At 33.8% G+C, this 25,223-nt stretch overlaps 1 protein-coding gene across 5 annotated transcripts in view; it reads left to right on the top strand.

Annotated features, from left to right (window-relative positions):
• The window catches only part of rims2a (regulating synaptic membrane exocytosis 2a), a 197,545-nt gene that overhangs the window by 52,217 nt on the left and 120,105 nt on the right, over positions 1 to 25,223 (top strand). The window contains exon 1 of one of the 5 annotated variants that reach the window (XM_051130502.1): positions 1,471 to 2,096. The exons of the other annotated variants lie outside the window; for them this stretch is intronic. Coding sequence (XP_050986459.1) covers positions 1,975 to 2,096 — 122 coding nt within the window. The 5' untranslated portion in view covers positions 1,471 to 1,974. Of the gene's footprint in view, positions 1 to 1,470; positions 2,097 to 25,223 lie in introns of those variants that run through there. 5 annotated transcript variants of the gene reach the window in all.

Below are 25,223 nucleotides of genomic sequence, written 5' to 3' on the forward strand. Positions count from 1 at the left end.
CTATCTATCGTTCTATCACTGTTTTTTCAATTGTTCGTTCTATCTACTTTTATCTATCTATCTATCTATCTATCTATCTATCGTTCTATTGTTCTATCATTCTATCGTTCTATCTTTTGTTGTATCTTTTGTTCTAACAATCATTCTGTCATTCTATCGATCGCTCTGTCATTCTACCATTCTATTGATTGTTCGAACAATTGTACTATCTATTGTTCTTTTCATCGTTCTTTTCATTGCTTTATTGATTGTTCTATCTTTTGTTCTCTTCTGTCGATCAATCTATTAATCCCTCTATTGTTTGTTCTATTTATTGTTCTATTGACCCTCTATCTATCTATCTATCTAGTATTCTATCAATCGTTCGCTCTATCGTTATATCTACCGTTTTATCTATTGTTCTATCATTCAATCTTTTGTTCTATCATTCTACCTATCATTCTATCTGTTGTTCTGTCATTCTGTTCTGTCGATTGTTCTATCATTCTACCATTCTATTGATCTTTTGAACGATTGTACTATTTATCGTTCTTTTCATTGTTCCAATGATTGTTCTATCTTTCGTTCTATTGTCAATCAATCTATTAATCCTTCTATCGTTTGTTCTATTTATTGTTCTATTAATCATTTTTAATCTATCTATCGTTATATCATTCTATCGTTTTATCAATCGGTCGTTCTGTTGTATGTCTGTATCGTAGCTACCATTTTATCCATCTATTGTTCTATCATTCTATCTTTTGTTCTATCGTTCTATCATTCTGTCATTCTGTTGATCGTTCTATCATTCTACCATTCTATTGATCATTTGAAAGATTGAACTATCTATCGTTCTTTTCATCGTTCTAATGATTGTTCTTTCGTTCTATTCTGTCGATTAGTCTATTGTTCTATTTATTGTTCTGTTGATAGATCTGTCTGTCTGTCTATGTATCTATCGTTCTATCTTTTGTTGTATCTTTTGTTTTATCTAACAATCATTCTGTCAAACCTTTTGCTGTCAGTTTATCCATCCATCATTTTAGATTTTTTCATATTAAAATATTTCAATGTTTTTTGACTAATAAACATTTTACTATATTTTACAAAAAGTAAATTAATAAATAAATAATTTAAAATTATATTATATTATATTATATTATGGGCAAACCAAAGTCAATCATTTACTTCCAAATGCATGTACAACAAACCCACATTAATACATCTAAGCAGCCTTGATTTTATACTGTAGGTTGCATTATCCTGCTAATGGCTTTAACATGTCTCTCATAATAGATGTAATTTCTAAGGGCCCTGCTTCTCTTTTAAATGCATATAGAACATTTTTTTAGGTCAGTATGCATGTTAAAAAGCTCTCTTATTCCTTGTGTCCTCAGGGCAGTGCACTCCACCAGAGCGTTTTCTGTTCCTCTAGCCCTCTTATTCCTTCAGGTCATCAAGTATCCACACACAATAGTTGTCTTTTAGTGCAGAGCATCTCTCTCCACAGAAAACCCTTAATGATGTGGGAGAAAGAAAGCTCCCCTCCTCCCCACGCCACATGCGCTGTAATGCTGCTAGAGGATGTGTAGTGCTTGCTCTGGTGCTCCTGAAAGCGGATGGCTGCTAGATGGGAGAGAGAATCCTGACAGCAGCGTCTGTAGAATCCGGACGCGACGCGCTTGCGTGCGTTCGCATGGATGTTTATCGCGATTGCTGTGGATAAATAAAGACGCGAGGGATCTCCGGTGCGTTTAGGAAAACGCAGCGCGTTCGCTTTCTCTCTTAAGTTCGGATCATAATGACCGGGAGAGCCGGTGTCGGTCCGCTCTCCTCATCCAAACGCACTTTTCACCGGGATCAGAATACATCGGGAAGTTGAATCGTGTTTATGTTGCGCTGGAGATGCGGCGCGTCCGGAGCGAGGAGCGCTGGAGGAGTTTCGTCTGAGGGAAAGAGGGAATATACGCAGGACAACGGAGAGGAACAGGGAAAATGCAGTTTGAGACATTGCGTCAGTTCTGTAGCTCGGTTTTATCTCATTTTAATGGGGCTTTCACGCCGCCGCAGAATATTCTGCAGACGGAGCTCCTGGAACAGGCGCTCAGCACCATCGGGTGAGTTTGTAACACATCACAAGTGACTAGATTTGCATTTCCTGAAGGAAATAGCAGCGCTTGCGAGGCACGAATAGATAGAAAATGTCTATGTGAAGAGGCTGCGAGGTGGCTTTGCTTCTGTGTAAATGAAATGCCGCAGCCGTTGTCATGACACTCAGCACGCATCTTGTTTAGTGGCGGCTGTGTAAGAAAGGACCAATCAGAATTCAGTATGCTAATAAATGCAAGAAAGACGTCCAATCGCAATTAAGTATGCGAATTTTACACACATTTCATCACTGTTGGTTTTTTGAATTGCGAAATTTTCGATACCTGCAGTAATAATAAAAATAAACAAAAATGTTATAATAAAAATTCATATGTATATATATATATATATATATATGTGTATATGTGTGTATATATATATATATATATATATATATATATATATATATATATATATATATATATATATACATATATATATATATATATATATATATATATATATATATATATATATATATGTATATATATATATATATATATATATATATATATATATATATATATATATATATATACACATATATATATATATATATATATATATATATATATATATATATATATATATATATATACATATGTGTATATATATATAGGACAATATTTAGCCGAGAAACAACCATTTAAAAATCTGGAATCTTGAGGATGCCAAAATTTTTTTTAAGAAAATTGCCTTTGTCCAAGTTAGGTTCTTAGGAATGCATATTACTATTCCAATATTAAATGTTGCTATATTTATTGGAGTAAATTTACAAAATATTTTCATGGAACTTGATCTTTACTTTTTGGCATAAAAGAAAAATCATTTTGACCCATACAATGTATTTTTAGCTGTTGCTATAAATATACCCTGCTACTTGAGACTGATTTTGTGGTCCAGGGTCACATATCAGTTTACTATTAATTTTGCAATTTGCCAGTCATTTGCGTCATTGTTTGGCTCCTGAATTTTTAGAGAAGCAGGCAGGTTTGGAGAAATATTCAAAGTTCCTCGGCCAAGATCTGGCTCTAGCATTAAATAGGGATTTCAGTGGTCTTTTACCCTACCGTAAACATCTGAAGGACCTCAGGGCACGAGGCTGAATGGTGTGTTTTATGCAGTTTAAAGTGTTGAGGAGAGCGAGGCCATCGTCTCACTCCAGGGATCTACAGCACAAGCCTCTTCCACTGCCAGCGCAAATACACACTCAGCAAATCAGCACGCTAGACTTCGCTCACACCAGGGGTTCGGTGCAAGCATCCCTTTGTTCCTGTGCTTTTGCTCATTCTCACATGGCTTTGAAGCCTGTGCTGTGCTTGATTGGAAAAGGCAAAGTGTGGCTGCCAACTTCTGCTGGATGCTGAATTGCAGCGATTGCATTTTAGAGAAACGTCACACTGAGGCATTTAATTGATGATGTGTTCTTTATAAAAGGAGTTTTTCTGAATTGTGCGCTTTTAAGGTTGACATTGGGGTTGAGATCATGTCACCAAAATGCAACAGTTATAGCTTCCTCTTCTAGCCAAAGCCTTCTCTCAGAGAGTGGTTACTTCCCTGTATTGACCTGTACTAACAGACAGAGCTGTCTGCCAAGACCAGAGCGGATTCAGTCACACTGCGTTCTTTCCACTTCAGTCTGACTCCATAAGGGCCTTAGAGATGCCTTGTATGTGGCTGGGAAACCTTGCTTTCAAATGAGTGTGGTTATTAAACCTTTTGTGCAATGTTTTGTCTTTGTTCGGGCTGCAGAGAGACTTGTATGTCTTGTAGACAATTAAATGAATTAAATCCCTCACCCAAAAATGAAAATTAGCCCAAAATTTGCTCAGCCTCCAGGCATTCCTAGGTGTATATGACTTCTTTCTTTCAGACAAATGCAATGTTAAAAATTATCCTGGCACTTCCAAACTTTATAATGCAATGGGTGAGTGTTTCTATTCAGCAGTTCAAAACAAGTCCAATAAAGTGCATACATCCATAATAAAAAAGTGCCTCACACCGCTCCAAGGGTTGAATAAAGGCCTGCTGTAGTGAATCGATGCATTTGTGTAAGAAAGATATCCACATTTAAAACTTTATTCTAGCTTGCGCCAACTGGTCGTACACGCAAGGTGTTGCGGGGGATGACGTAGAACGTATGTGTTGTGTATGCGCTGGTGAGTCTCACAAAAACTAACATTTGTTTACAAGAGCAAAGCAAGCAATGTTTCCTTAATTTAACAAAGGAAAACCATTCTCCTCTTGGCTTATAGTAAAATCCTCCAACATTTTTCTTTACAAATCCTCGTTTTGTACTTCTAATTCGTGACCGATGTTTTGTTTTGGTCTCTCTACTGTGCATCCGCGTTCGTCACTTCTGAACGGCACTTCTGTGCTTACATCACAGGGCTCCATGCTTACTTTTCTTTTTACACTCTCTCTACACTTTGTTTATGAATGGATTTGTCAGATATGTCCAGTTGGCGCAAGCTAGGTTAAAGTGATTATTACATTCTAAATATGGATATTTTCCTTACACAAACGCATTGATTTACTACAGGAGGCAATTATTCACCTCCTGGAGCCATGTGAGGCACTTTTTTATTATAGATGTATGCACTTTATTGGACTTGTTTTGGACTGTTGAAGAGAAACACCCACCCATGCCATTATAAAGCTTGGAAGTGCCAGGATAATTTTTAATATAATTCTGATTGCATTTGTCTGAAAGAAGAAAGTCATATACACCTAGGACGCCTGGAGGGTGAGTACATAATGGGCTAATTTTCATTTTTGGATAAACTAACCCTTTAATAATATCATGGGCGATTTCTTCGAGGAGGCCAGTGAGGAGGTGTCTCCTCATAATGTTGGTGGGTAGAAAAAAAGTGTGGTGCAAAAATGAAACATTAAAAATGTAACATTAAAAAGTGTATAACTCACTTGTTTTTCTCAAGAAACACTAGCAGGCAAACTGAGAATGAATGGGGAAAGTCACGGGAAAGGAGGCCACGCCTCCATCGCAAGATGATTGGATATGACTGGTTATGAACGGCTGGTTCATGCGATAAATCCAGTCTCTTGCGTACATCCACGTTTGTGAATTAGTCTGAATGAACAATATAATTGCGTTAGTGGGAAGCCTAATTTTAAAAAGTAAGTAAACAACTCACACACTTTACACAAAATAAGGCTTCAAATGGCATGAAAACATGATCTGTGGGAGTTTTTAGTGAGTAATCAGCTTGGTAAAATAAGTAAAGTAAATCTCTGTGTCTGTGACCAATATTTACTGAGCTTTAATGGCTGATAATCTGAAAAAAAGTGACTGGGTCAAAATGATAAATTTTTGTTTTGTGCCAAAAATGATTAGGATATTAAGTAAAGATCATGTTCTGTAATAGATATTTGTAAATGTCCTACTGTAAATATATCAAAACCTTAGTTTTAGATTGGTAATATGCATTGCTAAGAACTTTAGCAGACAACTTTAAAGGCGATTTTCTCAATGTTTAGATTTTTTTTGAATCCTCAGATTTTTTCGGCCAAATATTGTCCTGTCCTAACACACCATACATCAATGGAAAGCTTTTTTATTCAGATTATGTATAAATCTCAAAAAAAAAAAAAAAAAAAAAAAAAAAAATCTTATGACCGGTTTTGTGGTCCAGGGTCCCAAATAGTTAAAAGTTAACCATTAAAATGAATAGCTGAGCACAAGTTCACAAATAAAATTTAAATTGTTGCTACCTTGAATTATTATTTTGGAACAAATGTAAAATGCATAAAAACATACTTGGCTTTAATGAATAGAATATTGATTACACTGTTAATGTAATAATATAAAATAGAATAGTTTTTTAATATCTGTACTTGAGCAGGAGAAAAAGTATGTATAGATAAATCTCAGCTATTTAATATTTTTCACAATTCTTTCTTTAAGTTGAAGATGCTATATGACCATGTGTATCATTTGGCTTAATAAATTTTGGTCCCTGCAGAGAAAAAGCAAGCGAGTGAGATATAGGGAAGAACAGAAGAGATAAATCATAATTGAAGTTTCTCTTAGATGGAATATCCCTTCCTACTAGCCCGGTGCTCCGCGAGGCTGCGTCACCATGGCAACTTTGTTTGATCAATGCTGTGGGTGATGTGTGAGACGGGAAGACCTGCGGGGGAGACGGAGAGAGAGGGATGTCCCCCGCACACAGAGACAGAGAGACAACAGCAGGATTATTGTGGGTTTATGCATGAAGCTTCTGTAAACGCCGTCTGAGATTACTTGGCAAATGACGCAGATGAGGTGAATGAATGGAACGAAGAAGTTTCCAGTGCCAGAGCAGAGCTTCATGAGCAGTTTGAGTTTTAAAGAGATAGTTCACCCAAAAATGAAAAATCTGTAATTAATTATTAATCCTCATGTGGTTCCAAAACCGAAAGACCTTCGTTCATCTTCGGAACACAAATTAAGATATTTTTGATGAAATTCGAGAGCTTTCTGACCCTGCATACACAACAACACAACTATCACGTTCAAGGCTCAGAAAGGTAGTAAGGATATTGTTAATATAGTCCATGTAACTCAGTGGTCCCTTTAAAGTAATGTTTTCGGATATATTAAAGAGACCATTTACTCACCCACATATCATTTCAAACCTGTTTGACTTTCTTTTTTTACTGTGTAAAAAAATTGTTTTTATTGTCTATACAATTTAGTGAACTATTTATTTATTTATTTTTTGATGTTCACTTGAAAAACATATGCCAAAAACACAGACTGACATGAGTGTGAATAAATGATGGTGGAATTTTTTTTTTTTGGGGTGAATTATCCTATTAAGATTTGCAGTTTCAAAGGATCTTTTTTATTTGACGCTCATATACTGTTATTTGAGCTGTCTGTTCGTTTAAATCATTCTTTTTGGTTTGGGACTACTTTTTTACCCTTTTAACTGTCACCCGTCTCCTCAGAGGGACGTCTAAGTTTACTTCCCTATATTGCAATTAAATCCTAATCTAATCATGACTAGCTATATATTGTTGGAAAGGTCTAAGACTCCTAAATAGATATTTTACCACTGTTTTTGTTACAAATTATGAAGGAACAGTAATAGATTAATTTATGACAAGAGTGCACCTCAAAAATCAACATTATAACAGGAGTTCTGACCTTTGTCACCAAAAGTCTTTTTCGTTGCCTTTTTCCATGTCATATTTGAGATATTATCAGTAATTATATATCACTTGAAAGTTTAAAACCTCAAAATTCATCCTTTGAAACCCATTTTAAAATCTGACATTGCATTACTATGAAAATGGTACTTTAAAATCATATTAGAAAATACGTTTGTTCATGAATTGTAACAATTTAAGTTTGGATAGTGCACTTTCACGTCTATGTTCAAAAATGGGAGTGACAGTTGAAGGGTTAGATAAGTAAATTTGCAGTTGCTAACATAATTCTTGTAGGTATATTTGTCTCTTCTTATCAAAAAGAAAATTCTCTTTAATTCATCTCCTGATTTAATGGAACATAAATGGGCAGGTCTCATGTTTTGAAGTTTCTCCACTCCAATCTCTTGTGTATTTCCTCTTAAAAAAAAAAAAAAAAAAAAATCTTGACAGTGTCTCAAAACTGTGCTCATATTTGTTAGTGAAATTTCCAAATCTACTGTAGAAATACAGAGTTTTCTAAAGAAGAAAAAAAAACACACAATTTAAATAAGAAGTCAAAAATTGACGTTAATTTAATGTGTTGCTTGCTGTGAAATCTTTTTTTTTTTTTTTTTTCCCCCAGTACAGGAAAAGAAAACAGAAAGGAATATACTATATTACTTGCTGTGTCTGTGTAATTGTTTGTGAAACTCACTCACAATTTCTCAGTAAAAATTGTTTTAAAGTAAATCCTGCAGCAATATTTCAGCAATCTTTGTAATTATTTGTAAAATTTACTAGCAACTTCTCAGTAAAAGTAAATCCTACGCTATATTTGTTTTTTAGTGCAGAGCAAGAAAACAAAGCAAAAAAAAAAAAAAAAAAAACAGTTGCATTTATTTAATATCTCAGTTGTTTCTTTTAGACCTCAAGGTAATGAAAGATTTGTCTCTTGCTTCTAAGATATTTTTTCTTCTTAAACACCAGAAATCTTAGGGTTTATAGAGAAATCTGTTCTAGATTTTCAAATGCCACGTCTCAAACTGTGCTCAGATTTGCTAAGATTTGAAAGTCAGAGATCTCAATATGAAACATTACACAAGTTCTTCCAAAAGTCAAATGATCTGAGCTGTTATCCACATCAATTTTACATCTCCTCCTGTATGCCAAAACGGTTTTATTTTTCCCTGATCCATGAGAGGGTAACCTCTGAGCAGTATAAATTTTCTCTGCTGTTAAACGCACTCGGCGAAATACGTCCTGTGAAGGGATCTTCAGCACCTGAGGCTGCAGAGGAGTAGTTTCTAGCTTGAGGAAGAGCTCTCTGCCATTAGTGTGTTCCACAAACAAACTCCCATCATCCTTTCAGGGAATCAGTTGCGCTTTCTGAGCATGAAAGAGAGCAGATGTCCCTTTCCCACATACCGCACGCTCTGCGTTGAGAAAGACCAGCTCTCCTTTCTGTTTGTCGCACTCTCTGCTCTCGCTGGATGGATGTTATGAAGCTGTTTGCCACTGATGGTCACAGCCATATATAGAGCATGTGTTCCTCCACCTGTCACAAGATGTTCTGCGCTGTTATCAGTCACATCTCGTGCCTCTCCCAAAGCGGTTTTGTCACAGTATTATCTCTGAAATCCATGCAGTGGATATGAAAGCTGAAGTGACGGTTTGAATCTAAATTTCTGTTGATAATCCACTCTAGAAGTTTGGTCTAGTAACAATTTAATAAAGTATTTTAGACTTTATCTTGGCAAATCTGAGATATTTCTTGTGATCCACTGATTATCCAGCCCTTGATATTGATTTTTAAAGAGCTTCTTATCTGTGATATTCCTTCAGACAACTAGTAATACCAGCAGCGGAAATGGTTAATATTTACCCAGAATCCAATTCCATTATCAATTACAGGATTGATTGTTGCAGTTATCCGCTGGATGATTGTAATTTTGGTTGACAGGATCCGGTTTCAAGTGTGTAAACTCGGGAAAGTACATATGATTGTATAAAAGAACGTCTTTGCTTACCAAAGCATTTTTTGCTTTGCTTTCTGTGTTAGGGGTGTGTGATAATGACAAAAAAAATTATATCTTGATATTTTCTGGAATTTTTATCGGTAATGATAATTAGACAATATTTTGATGAGCGTGTTATTGTGCTGGTACGTTGGCATGTTTAGGACTACTGTGGACAGCTGACTCCCATTTTAACATTTTCAGTTTTAAATTTTAATTGATTTTTACCTATTGTGGGCATTTTTAAGTTTATAATGCCATTTTTTTTAAAACCTAATTAAATGTATGCATCGTCTTTTGTGTCACATTCTTACATTTGATCAGTAAATTCAAATAGTAAGACACTATAGGGCTACCAATCAAATAAAAATCAGTATCAACAAATTTTGTGTTTGCAATACAGAGGTAGAACAGATGCATTCCCACAGTCTGTTTAATGTTTTAAAAAAAAAAAATCTCAACAGAGAGATTTGAGACATCAATGGGGAAATGAGACATATACAACCTAATCTCATAGAAATTTGTGCATATTTCATGAGGTGGCCAATTCGTACGAATTTATACGACTTTTATTAAATTGTACATATTTTACAAGTTCCACAATTCGTATGAATTCATACGAATGACCTTTTCCAAAACCCCGCCCCTAAATCTTCCCATCACTTCGGTCTACACAAATCATACACAATTGTACGAGTGAGGTTGTGCGAATTCATACAAATTAGCCACCTTGAGCTAGCATTGAAATATACTTTAAATATAAACCTAAAATTTCCAGTAGGTGGTGACAGATCGCTGCATGAGTGAGTCATTGAGTCATTCATTCAACAGATTCGTTCAAACAGCTGATTGATTCAATAATGGAAAAACTCGTTTGTTGCTCAGAGACGCAAAACCCTTTTGCTATGACTTTGTTTAAAACTATTTTCATTGTCAAAATACAGCAAAAACAAGAACTGTTGCGTCTAAAATAAGTCAGTTAATATTAACCCCTTGTTTACTGAACGGTTCAATATAAAAAATTAGTGGTGTCAAATTTAGCACATTAACGCAAGCGATTATTTTTTTCATTTTAACATGTTAAAACTATTTAATGCAATTAATGAAAGGGCGGGGCTAGGTTTGGCCACCCCACTCACAACTGTTAAAGAAATTGCTTTATTTAGACGCGGAATGTCTTTACAAGCACATCAAACGGGAGACTTTTAAGATGCACGCTCCAACTTTACCTCAGCGCTAGACATGAGTCAAACGAGCGCAGAAATGGTTCCAGTGATGAGGATCTTCAGTAGAACAACAGTGAACTGTGGTCAGATGAGATGTTGTCAGGCCATATTGTCAGTAAAAATGAATTTACCTGTCCTGTCAGGTGTTATACTGCGTTATTTTAGAAAAACGTGTGATTGATTAGTTAATTTTTTTTAATTGATTGACAACAATAATAAAAATACATATAATAGTCATATGGGGGCATTATTGCCGCCTTATCTTGAATTTTAAGGGAATTCTAAGCGTAGTTTAACTAGGGCTGTCACTAACGCTTATTTTGGTAATTGAGTAATCGGTCGATTATTCTGGCGATTTAATCGAGTAATCTGAAATTTATAATAGATTTTTGTGGTAATAAAAATAGACAGAAGTGAACAATAGTCTTTAAAATGACTTAAAATACATGTATAATAGCAGTGAGGCATTAATAAATAGTTCAAATAAAGTATCAAAAGCAAATAATCATATGGTTTTATTGAACAAAACTGTTAAAATACATAATACTTTACTGCCCGATCCAATCCTTTCATTTAAATGTTCACGTAATCTTTAATATTTAGCCATTTCTTTACCACTTTGACAGAAATGCTACAGCTACTGTTATTTCTTGAATATGTGGACATCAAAATGTATAAACTCAGAGGGAGCCTTAATCACGCAGCCTTCGACAACAGTCTCTTGTTTGTGGAATGCTCCACTTCCAGTATTTTGCCGTTTACTCGACACGTGCAAATCCAGGATTTTTAAAAATGAAGTCGAATTGAATCAAGGTATCATGACAGCTCTAATTTTAACAAATCACACTGTGAAAGTGTGGACTCTAAATGCGCATATGCAGTAGTCTAACCTACATCTTAGTGTTTTTGGTTGTTTTTGGTTTTTTGCTATATACTGATTAATGTCAAATTTTGGTAGAGATATTCCGGAAATATTCTAATGGTTTATGTAGCCATTCGGTGAATATGAGTCAACCAATACAAAAGAATAATTCAAAAAAAATTCATAACATCTATTTAAGTAGTTTCAGGTGAATGCTAGCATAGCACACTGCAGGACACTGCGCCACTGTTTCACGTCGACTATCATCTACATGCGGCAATAGAATGAGGCTAATTATCTCAGTATTTTGCAGACATGGGAGTTTGCGCACCGTATGTCTGCCAGGCACGTGCCGTCTCAGATGGGTTAGTGTGTGATTGCGGTAGGGATATCGGGGGTGAATGAGATCGGCCTTGGAAAGCCTTTGAACCGATGTGATCGTGGTTTACCACTGATAGCTGTTCTCTTCTGTTTCTCGTTTTCTTTTCTGTGGTCAGACCCCATTACTGAGAGCCTGTGTAATATGTGTTTACTCCGTCATTAGGTTTCAGCAGAGATTTTATCTCCCAGGATGCTCAAAGCCACGCTGCAGAAAAATATGTGGCTTTACTAAGAGAAATTGTCCTAGAGAACCAAGGAGTTTTGCCTAGCTTTTTTTATGTAACGTTAACATAATGCCCTTAGGTAACCTGCGTTATACGCGGCAGTTGCTGAGACACTCGGCTATTTGCAGTGGCAATGCAGGAACTCAAGGACGTTTTAAAATCAGTAGATAAGGTTAGTCAGTGATAAGATGTACGTCACAAACCTCTCAGAGCTCTGTTTCTAAAAGTGCTCGTGTAAGATCTGCCATCTTATGCGCTAATATTGCCCTTAGGCGTATATGATGTGAAATGCACAAATGTAGCACTTTTAAAACTAAAGGTTCTATTTTTGGAATCAATGATTCTATAAAGAACCTTTAACATTCTATTCTTTACGCTAAGAAAAAATGATTCTTTTAGGACTTGTTCACTAAAATGCTGCTTCTATTAAGTGTGTAGTTAGCTTGTTAATGGAAAAGCTACGCTAGCATTTCATTTTGAGCTAATAAAAAGTGCTTAAGTTAGTAGCTTTGCTACTTTTTGTAGCTGTGATGGACATCTGGGTCTTCTTTAACTCTCTCTGTTTCCCTCTAATGGGTTTGTTTTCCGCCCCATGCGCTCTCAGTCGTGTCAGACAGAAGTGATGTTGAGTGAATCAGAGAGCAGAGCTGACGTAGCATCTCGTAAGCTCATATAGTGTGCGTGTGTGTGTGTGTTGATGGAGCAGATGGGGAGAGTCAGGCCACAGCCACGCATGGTTTCCTGGCCCGGGGTGATGTAGCAGGGACCTCAAGCCTCTATAAATACGCTCCCGGAGAATTTCAATGAGACCACCAGCTGGGACGAACATGTCCACGGTACCCGTTGTCAGTCTGCCAGTGTAAAGAATCCAGAGATTTTTAGACCTATAGATTTGCACACTCATTTTTACCATAATGACATGCAGTAATTTGCTGCCAGTGTTACTAGTGATTTAAAAAAGACTAAAACCATATTTTCAGGAGCCATTGAGCCAAAACTGTTGTAAATTCTACTATAAATGTGACTATTTACTGTATGTCTTAAGTAGCACGGGTATATTTGTAGCAATAGCCAACAATACACTGTATGGGTCAAAATAAACAATTTTTCTTTTATGCCTAAAATCATTAGGATATTAAGTAAAGATCATGTTCCATGAAGATATTTTGTAAATTCCCTACCTTAAATATATCAAAACTTAATTTTTGATCAGCAATATTGCTAAGAACTTCATTTGGACAGCTTTAAAGGCGATGACGAGTATGATGAGGCTTGATTTTTTTTTTTTTTTTTTTTTTTTTTTTTTTTCTTCACCCTCAGATTCCAGCTTTTTAAATTGTTCAAATATATCTTGACCAAATATTGTCCTATCCTAACAAACCATACATCAATGGAAAGCTTATTTATCCAGTTTTCAGATTATGTATAAATCTCTAAAATTTTTAAAAATTTACCCTTATGACTGGTTTTGTGGTCCAGGGTCAAATAAATATTTGATAAGAGATTACACTAGGATTTCAAGTTGCATGATTTCATTTTACAGTTTTACATTTTACAACATGTAAGCTCCAATAATGTATACAATGTTAAATAAATTGGTAAGACTTTACATTAAGGTGTCATTTGTTAACATTAGTTAATGTATTAACTAACATGAATGAACAATGAACAGTACATTTATTGCACTATTTATTAACCTTTGTTAATGTTAGTTAATAAAAAATACTGTTCATTGTTTATGCTGGTTCGCAGTGCATTGTTAGCAAACACAACCTGATTTTAATGCATTAGTCAATGCTGAAATTAACATGAACTAAGATTAATAAATGCTGAAGAAGTATTGTTCATTTTAGGTTCTTGTTGACTAATGTTGTTAACTAATGTTAACTAATGAACCTTATTGTATACTGTTACCAATAAATTGACAATTGTATAGAAAAAAACTGCTGATCAGTTTGTTTTAGCATTATTTATACAGTGTTATAGTTTTTATTAATGTGAAATAGCTTTCTAGTTTTTATTTGAATTTTAGTTTAGTTTTTTAATATTTCTGTTTAAATATTTTTATTTATACATTTATACAATATATTTTACTTATATATATTTTTCATTTTAGTGCTTATACTTAAGCAGTAAGTTACAGTAAGTATTTTTTGTTTACATTTTATGTGCATTTGTCATTTTTATTTGTTTTTATTAGTTTTTAAATATTTTTTCGTTTTAATTATAGTTCTTAAACTTATTTAACATTTTTTATTTCAGTTAGTCGCCAAGACAGCATTTCTAATTTTCTTTCTATTTTTGCAGCTTTATAACTGAAATATTTACATTTTGTTTGAGCTCCTTTTCACTTATTGAAAATAATTTGTAATAGTTTCAGTTTTAGTTAACAATAACACTGGTAGTGATCAATAAAATATTGACTTTAATATTGATCATTTATCTTGCTAAATATTATCGTTCGTTGGTGTTTATATTAAGTCAACGTTTCTATTATCCAATCTGTTCAAGTTCAAGAAAAATAAAAATAAATGCAGTAAATAAATAATATTACAGACAGCTACAGATATGGGTAAATAATGCATAATTCAGATATGGGTAAAATACCTGTAAAAAATCATTATGTAAATTCATTCATATTATCACCCTACATTTACGGATTTTTCTTAGATTGTTGCAGTTTCAGTTGATATTTTCAGTGTTCTCTCCAGGCAAAACTCCTGTGTTTTATTGCATTTTCACCTGACATTGCAGTGCAATTTTCTGTACAGCATTTGTCATAGTTTCAGAAACATGCTGCTTTACAATTTACCTGGCTGAAAGAAGTTATTACCATGCTACTTTATGCTACTTTTTTGTGCACATCTCCAGTAATATGAGCAAGAATGCATCTGTTCTGTAAGCAGATATGGAATTAGCAGTTTAGAGCAGATCAGCAGTGCTGTAGATGGATGGATAGTCTCTCTTTCAGCTGTAATGAGTCTAACTCCTTTCCACAGCAATATTAAGCACTCTGAATGTCCATTCACAACATACCATCAGATCGTACAGCAGGACCCCACATACATCACTGCAAAATGATTACTGTAAGTGCAGCACAGACATGAGCCGGTTTTATTTCTCTAAATGTGTTTTTCTCGTCTTGCTGAAGTGCTGCATTATAACGCCGCTGCACACAAAGGAGAGCGTTGCACGTCTTACATGTTCCTGTAATTATTGTCAGAGCTTTTTTTTCATAATTGATGACAGTTAAAAATAGATGGTAGAATGGCTGTCTTGGTTTGCTCAGTATCCCCCGGGCAGAAAGCTTACTGGTGCAGAAACGACCGAACTTTAAATTGAACGGGAGTGTTGAAAGGAGCTACAGTCGTGCTTTGTGTGTATTTTTCTTCCACCTGACATGCTCTCTCCTACAAAAGCATTTCACTGTACATTTCATTCTGAGCTCTGGCCTTCTAAAGAAATCCAAGGCCTGTTGTGAATGTTAGATTTCTATATCCACCTTTGTAACGTGAATAATGAGACATGAATGCGTGCTAATGGAATGTCACCACTGACGCAAACAGCTTTTCAGGAGAACACGCTGGAGGCACAGACACTGATCCTTCAATTGCCCACGCAGGAAATAAGACAGCGATTAAGGTCATTAAAGCTTTAATTCACAATTATCAATCTGATCAGTGTAACAGCATTTAATTAAGTTAAACCTTATTGGAAATCGAATTTGAATTTTCTTTTGAAATATAAAATATGAAAGCATAACTCTCAGAGCTTAAAAACGTCCTCAGCTGTCTAAAAAAGAGGATTTATTAAAACTAACCTGCTTAAAGGGATAGTTCGCCCAAAAATTAAAATTAGCCCCTAGGTGTATATGACATTCTTCTTTCAAATTCAATTAGAGTTATAATAAATGTCCTGGCTCTTGCAAGTTTGATAATGATAGTGAATGGCTGTTGAGTTTTTGAAGTCCAGTAAAAGGCATCCATCCATCATAAAAAGTGCTTCACAAGGCTCTGAGGGGTTAATAAAGTCCTTCTGAGTGAATCGATGTGTTTAAGAAAAATATCCATATTTAAAACTTTATAAACCGTAATCTCTAGCTACCGCTAAATGTTGTACACACATTCATGAGAAAGTGGCGTTCTAGCAGATAACGTAGAAAGTAGGCGTAGCGTAAGCACCGGTGAGAATATGCTAGTCTCGCAAGAACCAAGTTTTGAAGAAAACCAGTCTCCTCTTGGCTTTGGTATCAAAATCCTCCGACATTTTTTTTTACAAATCCTCATTTCGTACTTCTAATTTGTGACTGGTGTTTTGTTTTGCTCTCTCCATGGCACTTTTGCGTTCGTCATTTGCTGGAACACCACTCTTTTGTGAATGCATGTGTGATAGTTAGAGGAAGCTAGAGGTTACAGTTTATAGAGTTTTAAATATGGTTATTTTTCTTGCAAAAACACATCAGTTTACTTCAAAAGGCCTTCATTAACCCCTCAGACCCATGTGGAGTACTTTTTATGATGGATTGATGCACTTTATTGTACTTCAAAATCTTAAAGGAGAAGTCCACTTCCTGTTCATGTCTTTTTTTTCTTCAGCCATAAAGAAAAAATGTTTTTTTTTTTTTTTTTTTTTTTTTTGGAGTTTTCTCCATATAATGGCCTGCTATGGTGCCCCGATTTTGAACTTCCAAATGCAGTTTAAATGCGGCTTCAAACAATCCTAAATGTGATTGTAAACGATCCCAGCCGAGGAAGAAGGGTCTTATCTAGCGAAACGATTGGTTTTGTCTTGCTCTCCCTGAACTCTGTGTATTCTGGTTCAAGAAGACAGTTAGGGTATGTCGAAAAAATCGTATTTTCTCCCTCAACTTCAAAAATAATTTCAAAATCATCCTACATTGCTGCAGAAGTACCGACCCAGTCTTTGCAAAGTGAACATGCAAAGAAGATCAAACACCCTTACCAAAAAGGGTAAGACAGTGATATAAGACGATTTTGAAGTTGAGGGAGAACATGAGATGGGAATTTTTTGACATACCCTGTCGAAAAACTGTCATGAATCAGAAAAAAACAGTTCAGGCAGAGTAAGACAAGACAAACGTTTGACATTAAAAAGTATATAAATTGTATTATTTTGATTAAAATAACCAGTCATTTCGCTAGATAAAACCCTTCTTCCTCTTCTAGGATTGTTTACAACTGCCTTTGGGATCGTTTGAAGCCGCATTTAAACTGTATTTTGGAAGTTCAAAATCGGGGCACCATACCAGTCCATTATACGGAGAAAAATCCTGAAATGTTTCCCTCAAAAAAACAAGAAAGACATGAACATCTTGGATGACAAAAGGTGAGTACATTATTTGTCAGTTTTTGTTCTGGAAGTGGACTTCCCCTTTAACACCCATTCACTGCCATTATAAAACTCAGAAGAGCCAGGACATTTTTCCGTATATCTGTGATTGTATTCCTCTAAAAGAAGAAACTCATACACACCTAGGATGGCTTGAGGGTGAGTAAATCATGAGGTAATTTTCATTTTTGGGTGAACTATCCCCTGAACTCATTCCAAACTTCTGCATCATTCTGACCATAATCTTTTTTTTATTGTTTTACAAGCAACTACTATATTATTTGTGAAATTTAATATTTCTGAATGAAAATAGTTTATACACAAAATATTTTTATTGTAGCATTAAAGGATTAAACATCGCTATTAATGTTTTGATTATTTTAATGCTATTTTCTTTGTTTCGACATCAGATATTTAAAGATTATTTGAATTTGAGTTTAATTTTTTTTTATTATTATTATTTAATTTTAGTTTATAACTTTAATTCGAATCGATTCAGTTTCTTTTGTGCCATTGCTTAAAATTGTTCACAAGAGCTGTTTTTATATTAATATAATTAGAAATTTGTTAGCATTAGTTAAAGCTTGAACTAACATGAACAAATAATGAGCACATTTTATTTTTACATATCATTTTTTATTACATTTTATACAGAAGTTATTAAACTTTGTTAGTATTATTTAGTAAAAATGTTCATGCCAGTTCAGTGCATTAACTAATATTAACAAGAACAACTTTTGACTTTAATAATGTATTTATTAATGCAATAAATGTTGGGATTAGCATTAGTAGTTAAAGGGATAGTTCATCCAAAAATGAATATTTTGTTAATTTAAAATTAATTAAAATATATATATATTTTTTTTGCCCACAAGAAGTATTCTTGTAGCTTCATAAATTATGGTTGAACTGCTGATATCACATGGACTATTTTAACAATGTCCTTACTACCTTTCTGGGCCTTGAATGTGGTAGTACCATTGCTGTCTATGCAGGGTCAGAAAGCTTTCGGATTCCATCAAAAACCTTAATTTGTGTTCTGAAGATGTCTGAAGGTTTTACGGGTTTGAAACAACATGAGATTGAGCAATTAATGACAGAATTTACATTTTGGGGTGAACTATCCCTTTAAGTAATGTTTACAAATGGAATCTTATTTTAAAGTATTATCAAATAATTTAAATATTTTGCTTTATATTAATTAAAATATATATTTTACATAACCAAAACTTTTTTTTTTTTTTTTTTTTTTTTTTTAAAAATCCAATCTGTTTAAGTTGTTTATAAGAGGAAAATATCTGTTAAAACAACAGAGAATGTCCTGGCAGAAAATTACCAGTACATTTACTATTAAGTCAACTACATGTCAACTATATGTTAATGATTGGGGAGGATATGTTGTGTAGTTCTTCAGAGTTGTTTTTGAGCTTTGACTATTGATGTGAGTTTTAATTCACCGCTGGTTTTTCATGTGGTCTCCCTCCACAATCTCCACAGCTGAACATCTGCCTGCTGCTGTACGACTGCAGCTGTCATTCAGCTGAAACACATCTTGCACACTGCAATGAAAAATTCATAGTTAGCGTACACATAGAAAGGTTTGTATGCGTTCTTCATAACTGGAGGGAAGTTCTGAAGCACTGGTTTGGATATGAGTAACTCTAGTGTTAGTTTTCCTGACTGTTCGTTTATGAAAATGAAAGCTCTCTCATTCAATCTTTCTCATGCTCACAACTGTACTCATATTCCCCCAGAAACTGCTTCATCCACAAAATAACGTAATACCAGAAAGCACTAGTGTAGGACGTTTTAGACGTCTCGTCTTTGACCCAAATGTAAAAGAAAAATGAGATCAACGCATTCACACCACAATTATGATTTCCTCGTCAGTAGGAGCTTTCCAGTAGGATTTGAGGGCAGCATCACAGCTGCTGTCTGTTTGTGTGTGTGTGAGACGGGATCTGAGCTCTTTGATGGGTCTTTATGGGGACTGACGTGCTCTGATGTGGCTCGGGTTGGTCACACTTCACTTCCAAACCTGTTTATTTCCTCCTGGGCCCAACAAGCAGCGCAGGATGTTAATTGCAGGCCTCTGGTGTTGATTGCTCAGCTTGTCTGCTGCAGTTTCCTGTAAAATGTGTTTGAGCTGATCTGTCTGGGCCAATATGCATAATACACACTGTTTGTCCGAAGCACTACTATGCTTAAGCGTATTTGTTGTGCAGTGCCTCACATTTCCACTTTTAATATTTGTATGTTTCAATAATCAAGCAATAACCATAGACAGAGCAGCAGAGATCAGTATGGAAAAAATTGACATTTTTTATTTTTTTTATTGGAATCTTACCTTAAAATACCATGGTTTTAAGTACATTTTATTCTATTTTATTTTATTTTGTAGAACATTTTATTGTCATATTTAATAATATTATGTTATTTTTTATTTTATTTTATTTTATTGAAATCCTACCTGTATAATACAACGGTTTTAGGTACGTTTTATTTTATTCTGTTTTATTTTATTTGTATCATTTTATTTTAATATTTATTAATAATATAAAATTGAATTTATTTTTTAATTTTATTAAAATCTTTCCTTTATAATACCATGATTTTAGGTACATTTTATTTTATTCTATTTTATTTCATAGCATTTTATTTTCTAACATTTTATATTAATATTTAATAACATAATACAATTTTATTTTATTGAAATCCTACCTTTATAATACCATGGTTTGTTTATTTATTCATATATTTATTTTCATAAATAAATTTATTCTTTATTTAATGCAATTCATTCATTCATTTTTTTAATTCTTTTATTTTATTTTTGCTTTTCAGTACATTTGGTCCTATGACAATACCTTATTTATTTACTTATTTAAGGTACTTTTTTATTCTATTTTATTTTATTTTATAGCATTTATTTTATTTTATCATGTTGTTATTTTAATGTTATTTATTTTATTAGAATCTCACCTTTATAATACCATGGTTTAAGGTCAATGTTATTCTATTTTATTTTATTTTATTTTGCAGCATTTTGTTTAATAACATTAACATTTATTTTGATATTTAATAATAATGTACAATTTTTTTAATTTTATTGAAATCCTTGCTTTATAACCATGATTTTAGGTACATTTTATTTGATTTTATATTTTATTTTATAACATTTTATTTAAATAATTAATAATATAATAAAATTGTATTTTATTAAAATCCTACCTTTATAAAACCATGGTTTTTAATTTATATATTTATTTCCATACGTTTGGTACATTTTAGTATACTATTTTAGTATACAATTTTATTCTTTATTTAATGCAATTCATTAATTCATTCATTTTATTTTATTTATTTTTTATTTATTTATTTGCTTTTTTTAGTACATTTGGTACTATGACAATACCCTATTTATTTATTTAAGGTACATTTTATTTTATTTTATTTTATTTTATTTATTTATGTTTTTAGATACATTTGTTTATATCATTTTCCTCAGAAATGCCAGTTTATTGAAGTATGAGCTTATGATGTTTCATGTTGACTTAAAAAATTATCTCATTAAATGAAAATTCAGTTATTTTATTTCTCCACACATTAACTGTCATTCTGCAATTGTCATAATTGCTTATGTCCATTTTCTACCAGCTATCAAGTGTGGTTTACCTGGGCTATGACTAAATATTTGTTATTTTAACTTCCTGCTTTAGGACATACGTCAATGCAGAAAAGAACCGTATTTGTCAAATCAATTCATAGTGTCTTTAATTCACTTAGGCCTATTTTATTTCAGGCTTGAACTGTCATGTTTCCCGTTGTGCGTGTGTGAAAGTGTCTTATTGGTGAGCTGTGGAAGGAAAGAGCCATTCCCCAGTCTGCACTGATTCTCCTGCTTTATTCTTCAGGGGTTTGGCCTATTTTACACTCTGCTAGAGCTTCACGAGAGCAGGCCTGCTTGGCCTGGATGCTGCTGTTTGAAAGGATATGGGGTAAATGTGGCAGGAACACATGGCTGTCTGCATCGTGTTTGGAGGGGGGCGTTAATGACGTTCGCATCACTGCGGTGCACAGGCAGGACGCAGTGCTGTGCTACTTCCTGTGTCTGCCTGTTCTGAAATGCTTCACAGTGTGCTGGGCATGAGTGCCAGTGTGCTACCAACTGTTCTGCTGGGTGAATATTTTATTTATTATATATCTACTGTAGTTATACTATAGTATTCTTTCACATAGTACATGTTATGGTACTATACCATTTTATTAGTTTTTTTTAAATGTAATTCAATTTAATTAGTATTATTTTTTTGAAATCCTAATTATATATATATATATATATATATATATATATATATATATATGTGTGTGTGTATATAATATATATATATATATAATACCATGGTTTTCAAATACAATTGTTTTATTTAATTGTGAATTTATTTTATTTTTATATTTATTTTATTTTATTTTATTTACTTTGATACCATGTGTGTTTTTTTATTTACTTATTATTTTCTTTAAAGTTGTATTAATTTTTTTCTCTTATTTTGTAACCATAACATGAAAATACAGTGCTTTTCAGTATATTTGGTATTATGACAATAATACAGTTTGTTTGTTGGTTGATGTATTTATTTATTTAATTTCATACATGTTTGGTACTATAGTAGTATACAATTTTATTCTTTATTTAAATCAGTTTATTTATTAGTTTGTTTGTTTTTGTTTTATTTAATCAAAATTCTACCATAATGATACAATGTATTTTTAGTTGTTGTTGTTTTTTTTTTTTGAAGGTCTTTATTTAATTAACTTTTTTCACTTTTTAATTCTTTTTTTTTTTTTTTTTTTTTTTTTTTTTAAATCATACCACGAAAATACAGGGCTTTCCTTTGACAGTACATTTTTTTAATTTGTTTTTTAAATTTATTTTTAGTTTATTTACATTCATTAATTAATTTGAAAGCATACCATAATAACGTGAATATAATAATCGTTTAGTACATAATTACATTATATATCTAAATCCTGTGGTATTACTGTTGAGTACCATCACTGTATTCAGTTTGCTTCAGCTCAGAAAGGCTTAAGTGCAATAGAGCATCCCTGTTTTTGATATCATTCAGTGTGTCCGTCATCAAAAGGACTTTAGTGTAGTTTCTGTTTGTATGTTGACATTTTCTGGACATGTTTGTGCTGTGTATGTCTAAAGCTATTGCATGTTCCAATTTATTCTTTTGCAAAGCAGACAGAATTAGATTTACAAAGATAATCGCCCTTGTCTTAAAAAAAAAAAAAAAAATAGGACGAGAGAGGGGAAAAAGCACAAATTCGTGACTTGTTTGGTTAGTGAGTGCTGTTTTGTTCTGGCACACAGTTACACCAGATTAAATAAAAATCCTCTAGCAGGCCGTGGCCGGAATCTCCACCAATCAGCAGCGGGCTGAAGCATGTAATGCTGCCCCTGTCCCAGAGAAACATCTCCACCTCTGCTCACAGGTCATCCGCTACAACCTGTTTCCGCCCCGCCCTTGGCTCCGGGCCCCCAGCATGCCTTGCGGCTGCTTATAAATCCGTGGGAGCTGTGATATCACTGACACAACGTTATCTGGGATTTACACGACTGTCAGTGAGGGAAGATTTGATTTGGGTGAAAACAACGTCCTGAAATCTGAACCGAGAGGATTCTAATGCTAAGGCTGTTCGTGGACTGTATTTCTGTTTCTTTCACCTTCTTGCAGTGGATTTTTGTAGTATCCATTTGTGTGGCCTCATTTCAGTAAGGCTGTGGCTGATAAGTGAAGGTGCGTATAACAATTCTGTTTTCTTTCGTTTAGAAGTAGCCGAAGGCCGTAATTTTGTGTGGAATGCGTTGTGCTCTCACATTCTTGCTCATTATGGACACTCAAGTTCTTTTGCTTTCACACCACATTAAGGCCTGGGTGGGTTTTTTTTTATTTATTTTTTTCTAAAATGGCTTAAAATTATTTTCTGGCATTTAGAAATGTAGCATTTTTGTGTATTTGAACCCTTTTCTAACAATGACTGTATGATTTTGAGATACATCTTTTCACACTGAGGACAACTGAGGGACTCATATGCAACTATTACAAAAGGTTCAAACGCTCACTGATGCTTCAGAAGGGAAAACCATGGATTAAGAGACGGGGGTGAAAATTTTTGAACAAAATGGAGATGCGTACATTTTTCTTATTTTGCCCAAATATCATATTTTTTTCATTTAGTACAGCCCTTCAGAGGCTACAGAAGACACTAACATGTTTCCCAGAAGACAAAATAAGTTAAATTTACCCTGATCTTCAAATTCAAAAAGTTTTTACCCCCCTCTTAATGCATTATTTTTTTCCTTCTGGAGCATCAGTGAGCATTTGAACCTTCTGTGATAGTGGCATATGAGTCCCCCAGTTGTCCTCAGTGTGAAAGGATGGATCTCAAAATCATACAGTCATTATTGGAAAGGATTCAAATACACAAAAATGCTGAAAAACCAAATAATTTGTGGGACCTGAAGGATTTTTCTGAAGAGCAGCAGGCAGTTTAACTGTTCAGGACAAACAAGGGACTCATGAACAACTATCACTAAACAAACAAACAATAAAAAAAAGCAGCTGTGGATCAATCAGGTAACAACACAGGATTAAGAATCAATGTGAAATATCTTATTCAGGTCAGTACTAAAACAATAACGTGCATTTTGTATGATCGCTCTTATTTTGGTAAAGTAATTAACATTTTGCAGATTCTGAAAGGGGGATGTAAACTTTTGACCTCAACTGTACCTAAAAGCTATGGCATTAAAAAATGAAATGAACCCGTAGTATTTTACTTGGATTCCAACCATTGGTTTCTATTAAAGGTGCACCAATGTATCAGCCGATAGAAGCATTTTTTTCAAAATCAACTGATGATCAGGGCCGATTATATCCTGTCAATCAAAAGGTGGCAGAAAAGCACGTCAGACAGCAACTCATAATGTGTGTGAAGAAAATCTCTTGTTTTGAATTTAGGGCTGTCAAAATGAACATGTCAATAATGCATTACAGTTAAGAAAATAGCCTTTAAATAATCTTAAAGCAGGCTCTGTTTGACCCTATGAATCACTCGTTGTTCAAGCCAGGGTTGCCAGATCTGCGTTTTTCTTTACACATAATAGTGCGCTTCCATTTCTTTCTTCTGTTAAAAAAAAAACAGTCTCATCTTTCAAATTCTGTCTATTTTGACACTCTTAAATGTAGTGTGAATCGTTGTAGCAGCTGTAGTTTAAGCGACAGCGCGGAGTGTGAGTCTCCACCACTTTAATAAAAGTTATAGAGCAAAATGAACATGAATGAACATCAAAAGGTCTGCTGAAGGATACAGTACAACTTATTGAAAAGTATCACGTCAATTGCTCAGTCAGCATTTCAGCCACAGAAAGATGCCAATAAAACAGCTTGTGAACATTGAACTTAACGTTGCATTCATCTCAAGAATGTTATCCAGTGTTTATCATTAGTTAGCTATAAAAGAAACACTAAACAGGAGCTTATTATATGTGACCCTGGATCACAAAACCAGTCATAAGTAGCACAGGTATATTTGTAGCAATAGCCAACAATACATTGTATGGGTCAAAATTATTGATTTTTCTCGATAATTAAATAATGTAATTAAAGTAAAGATCATGTTCCATGAAGATATTTTGTCAATTTCCTACCGTAAATATATCAAAACTTAATTTTTGATTAGTAATATGCATTGCTAAAAAGTTCATTTGGACAGTTTTAAAGGTGATTTTCTCAATATTTTGATTTTTTTTTTTCACCCTCAGATTCTAAATTTTCAAATAGTTGTATATTGGCCAAATATTGTAATATCCTAACAAACCAATGGAACATCA

This window comes from Labeo rohita, chromosome 16, assembly GCF_022985175.1.
Source record: "Labeo rohita strain BAU-BD-2019 chromosome 16, IGBB_LRoh.1.0, whole genome shotgun sequence".
NCBI classification, from domain to species: domain Eukaryota; kingdom Metazoa; phylum Chordata; class Actinopteri; order Cypriniformes; family Cyprinidae; genus Labeo; species Labeo rohita.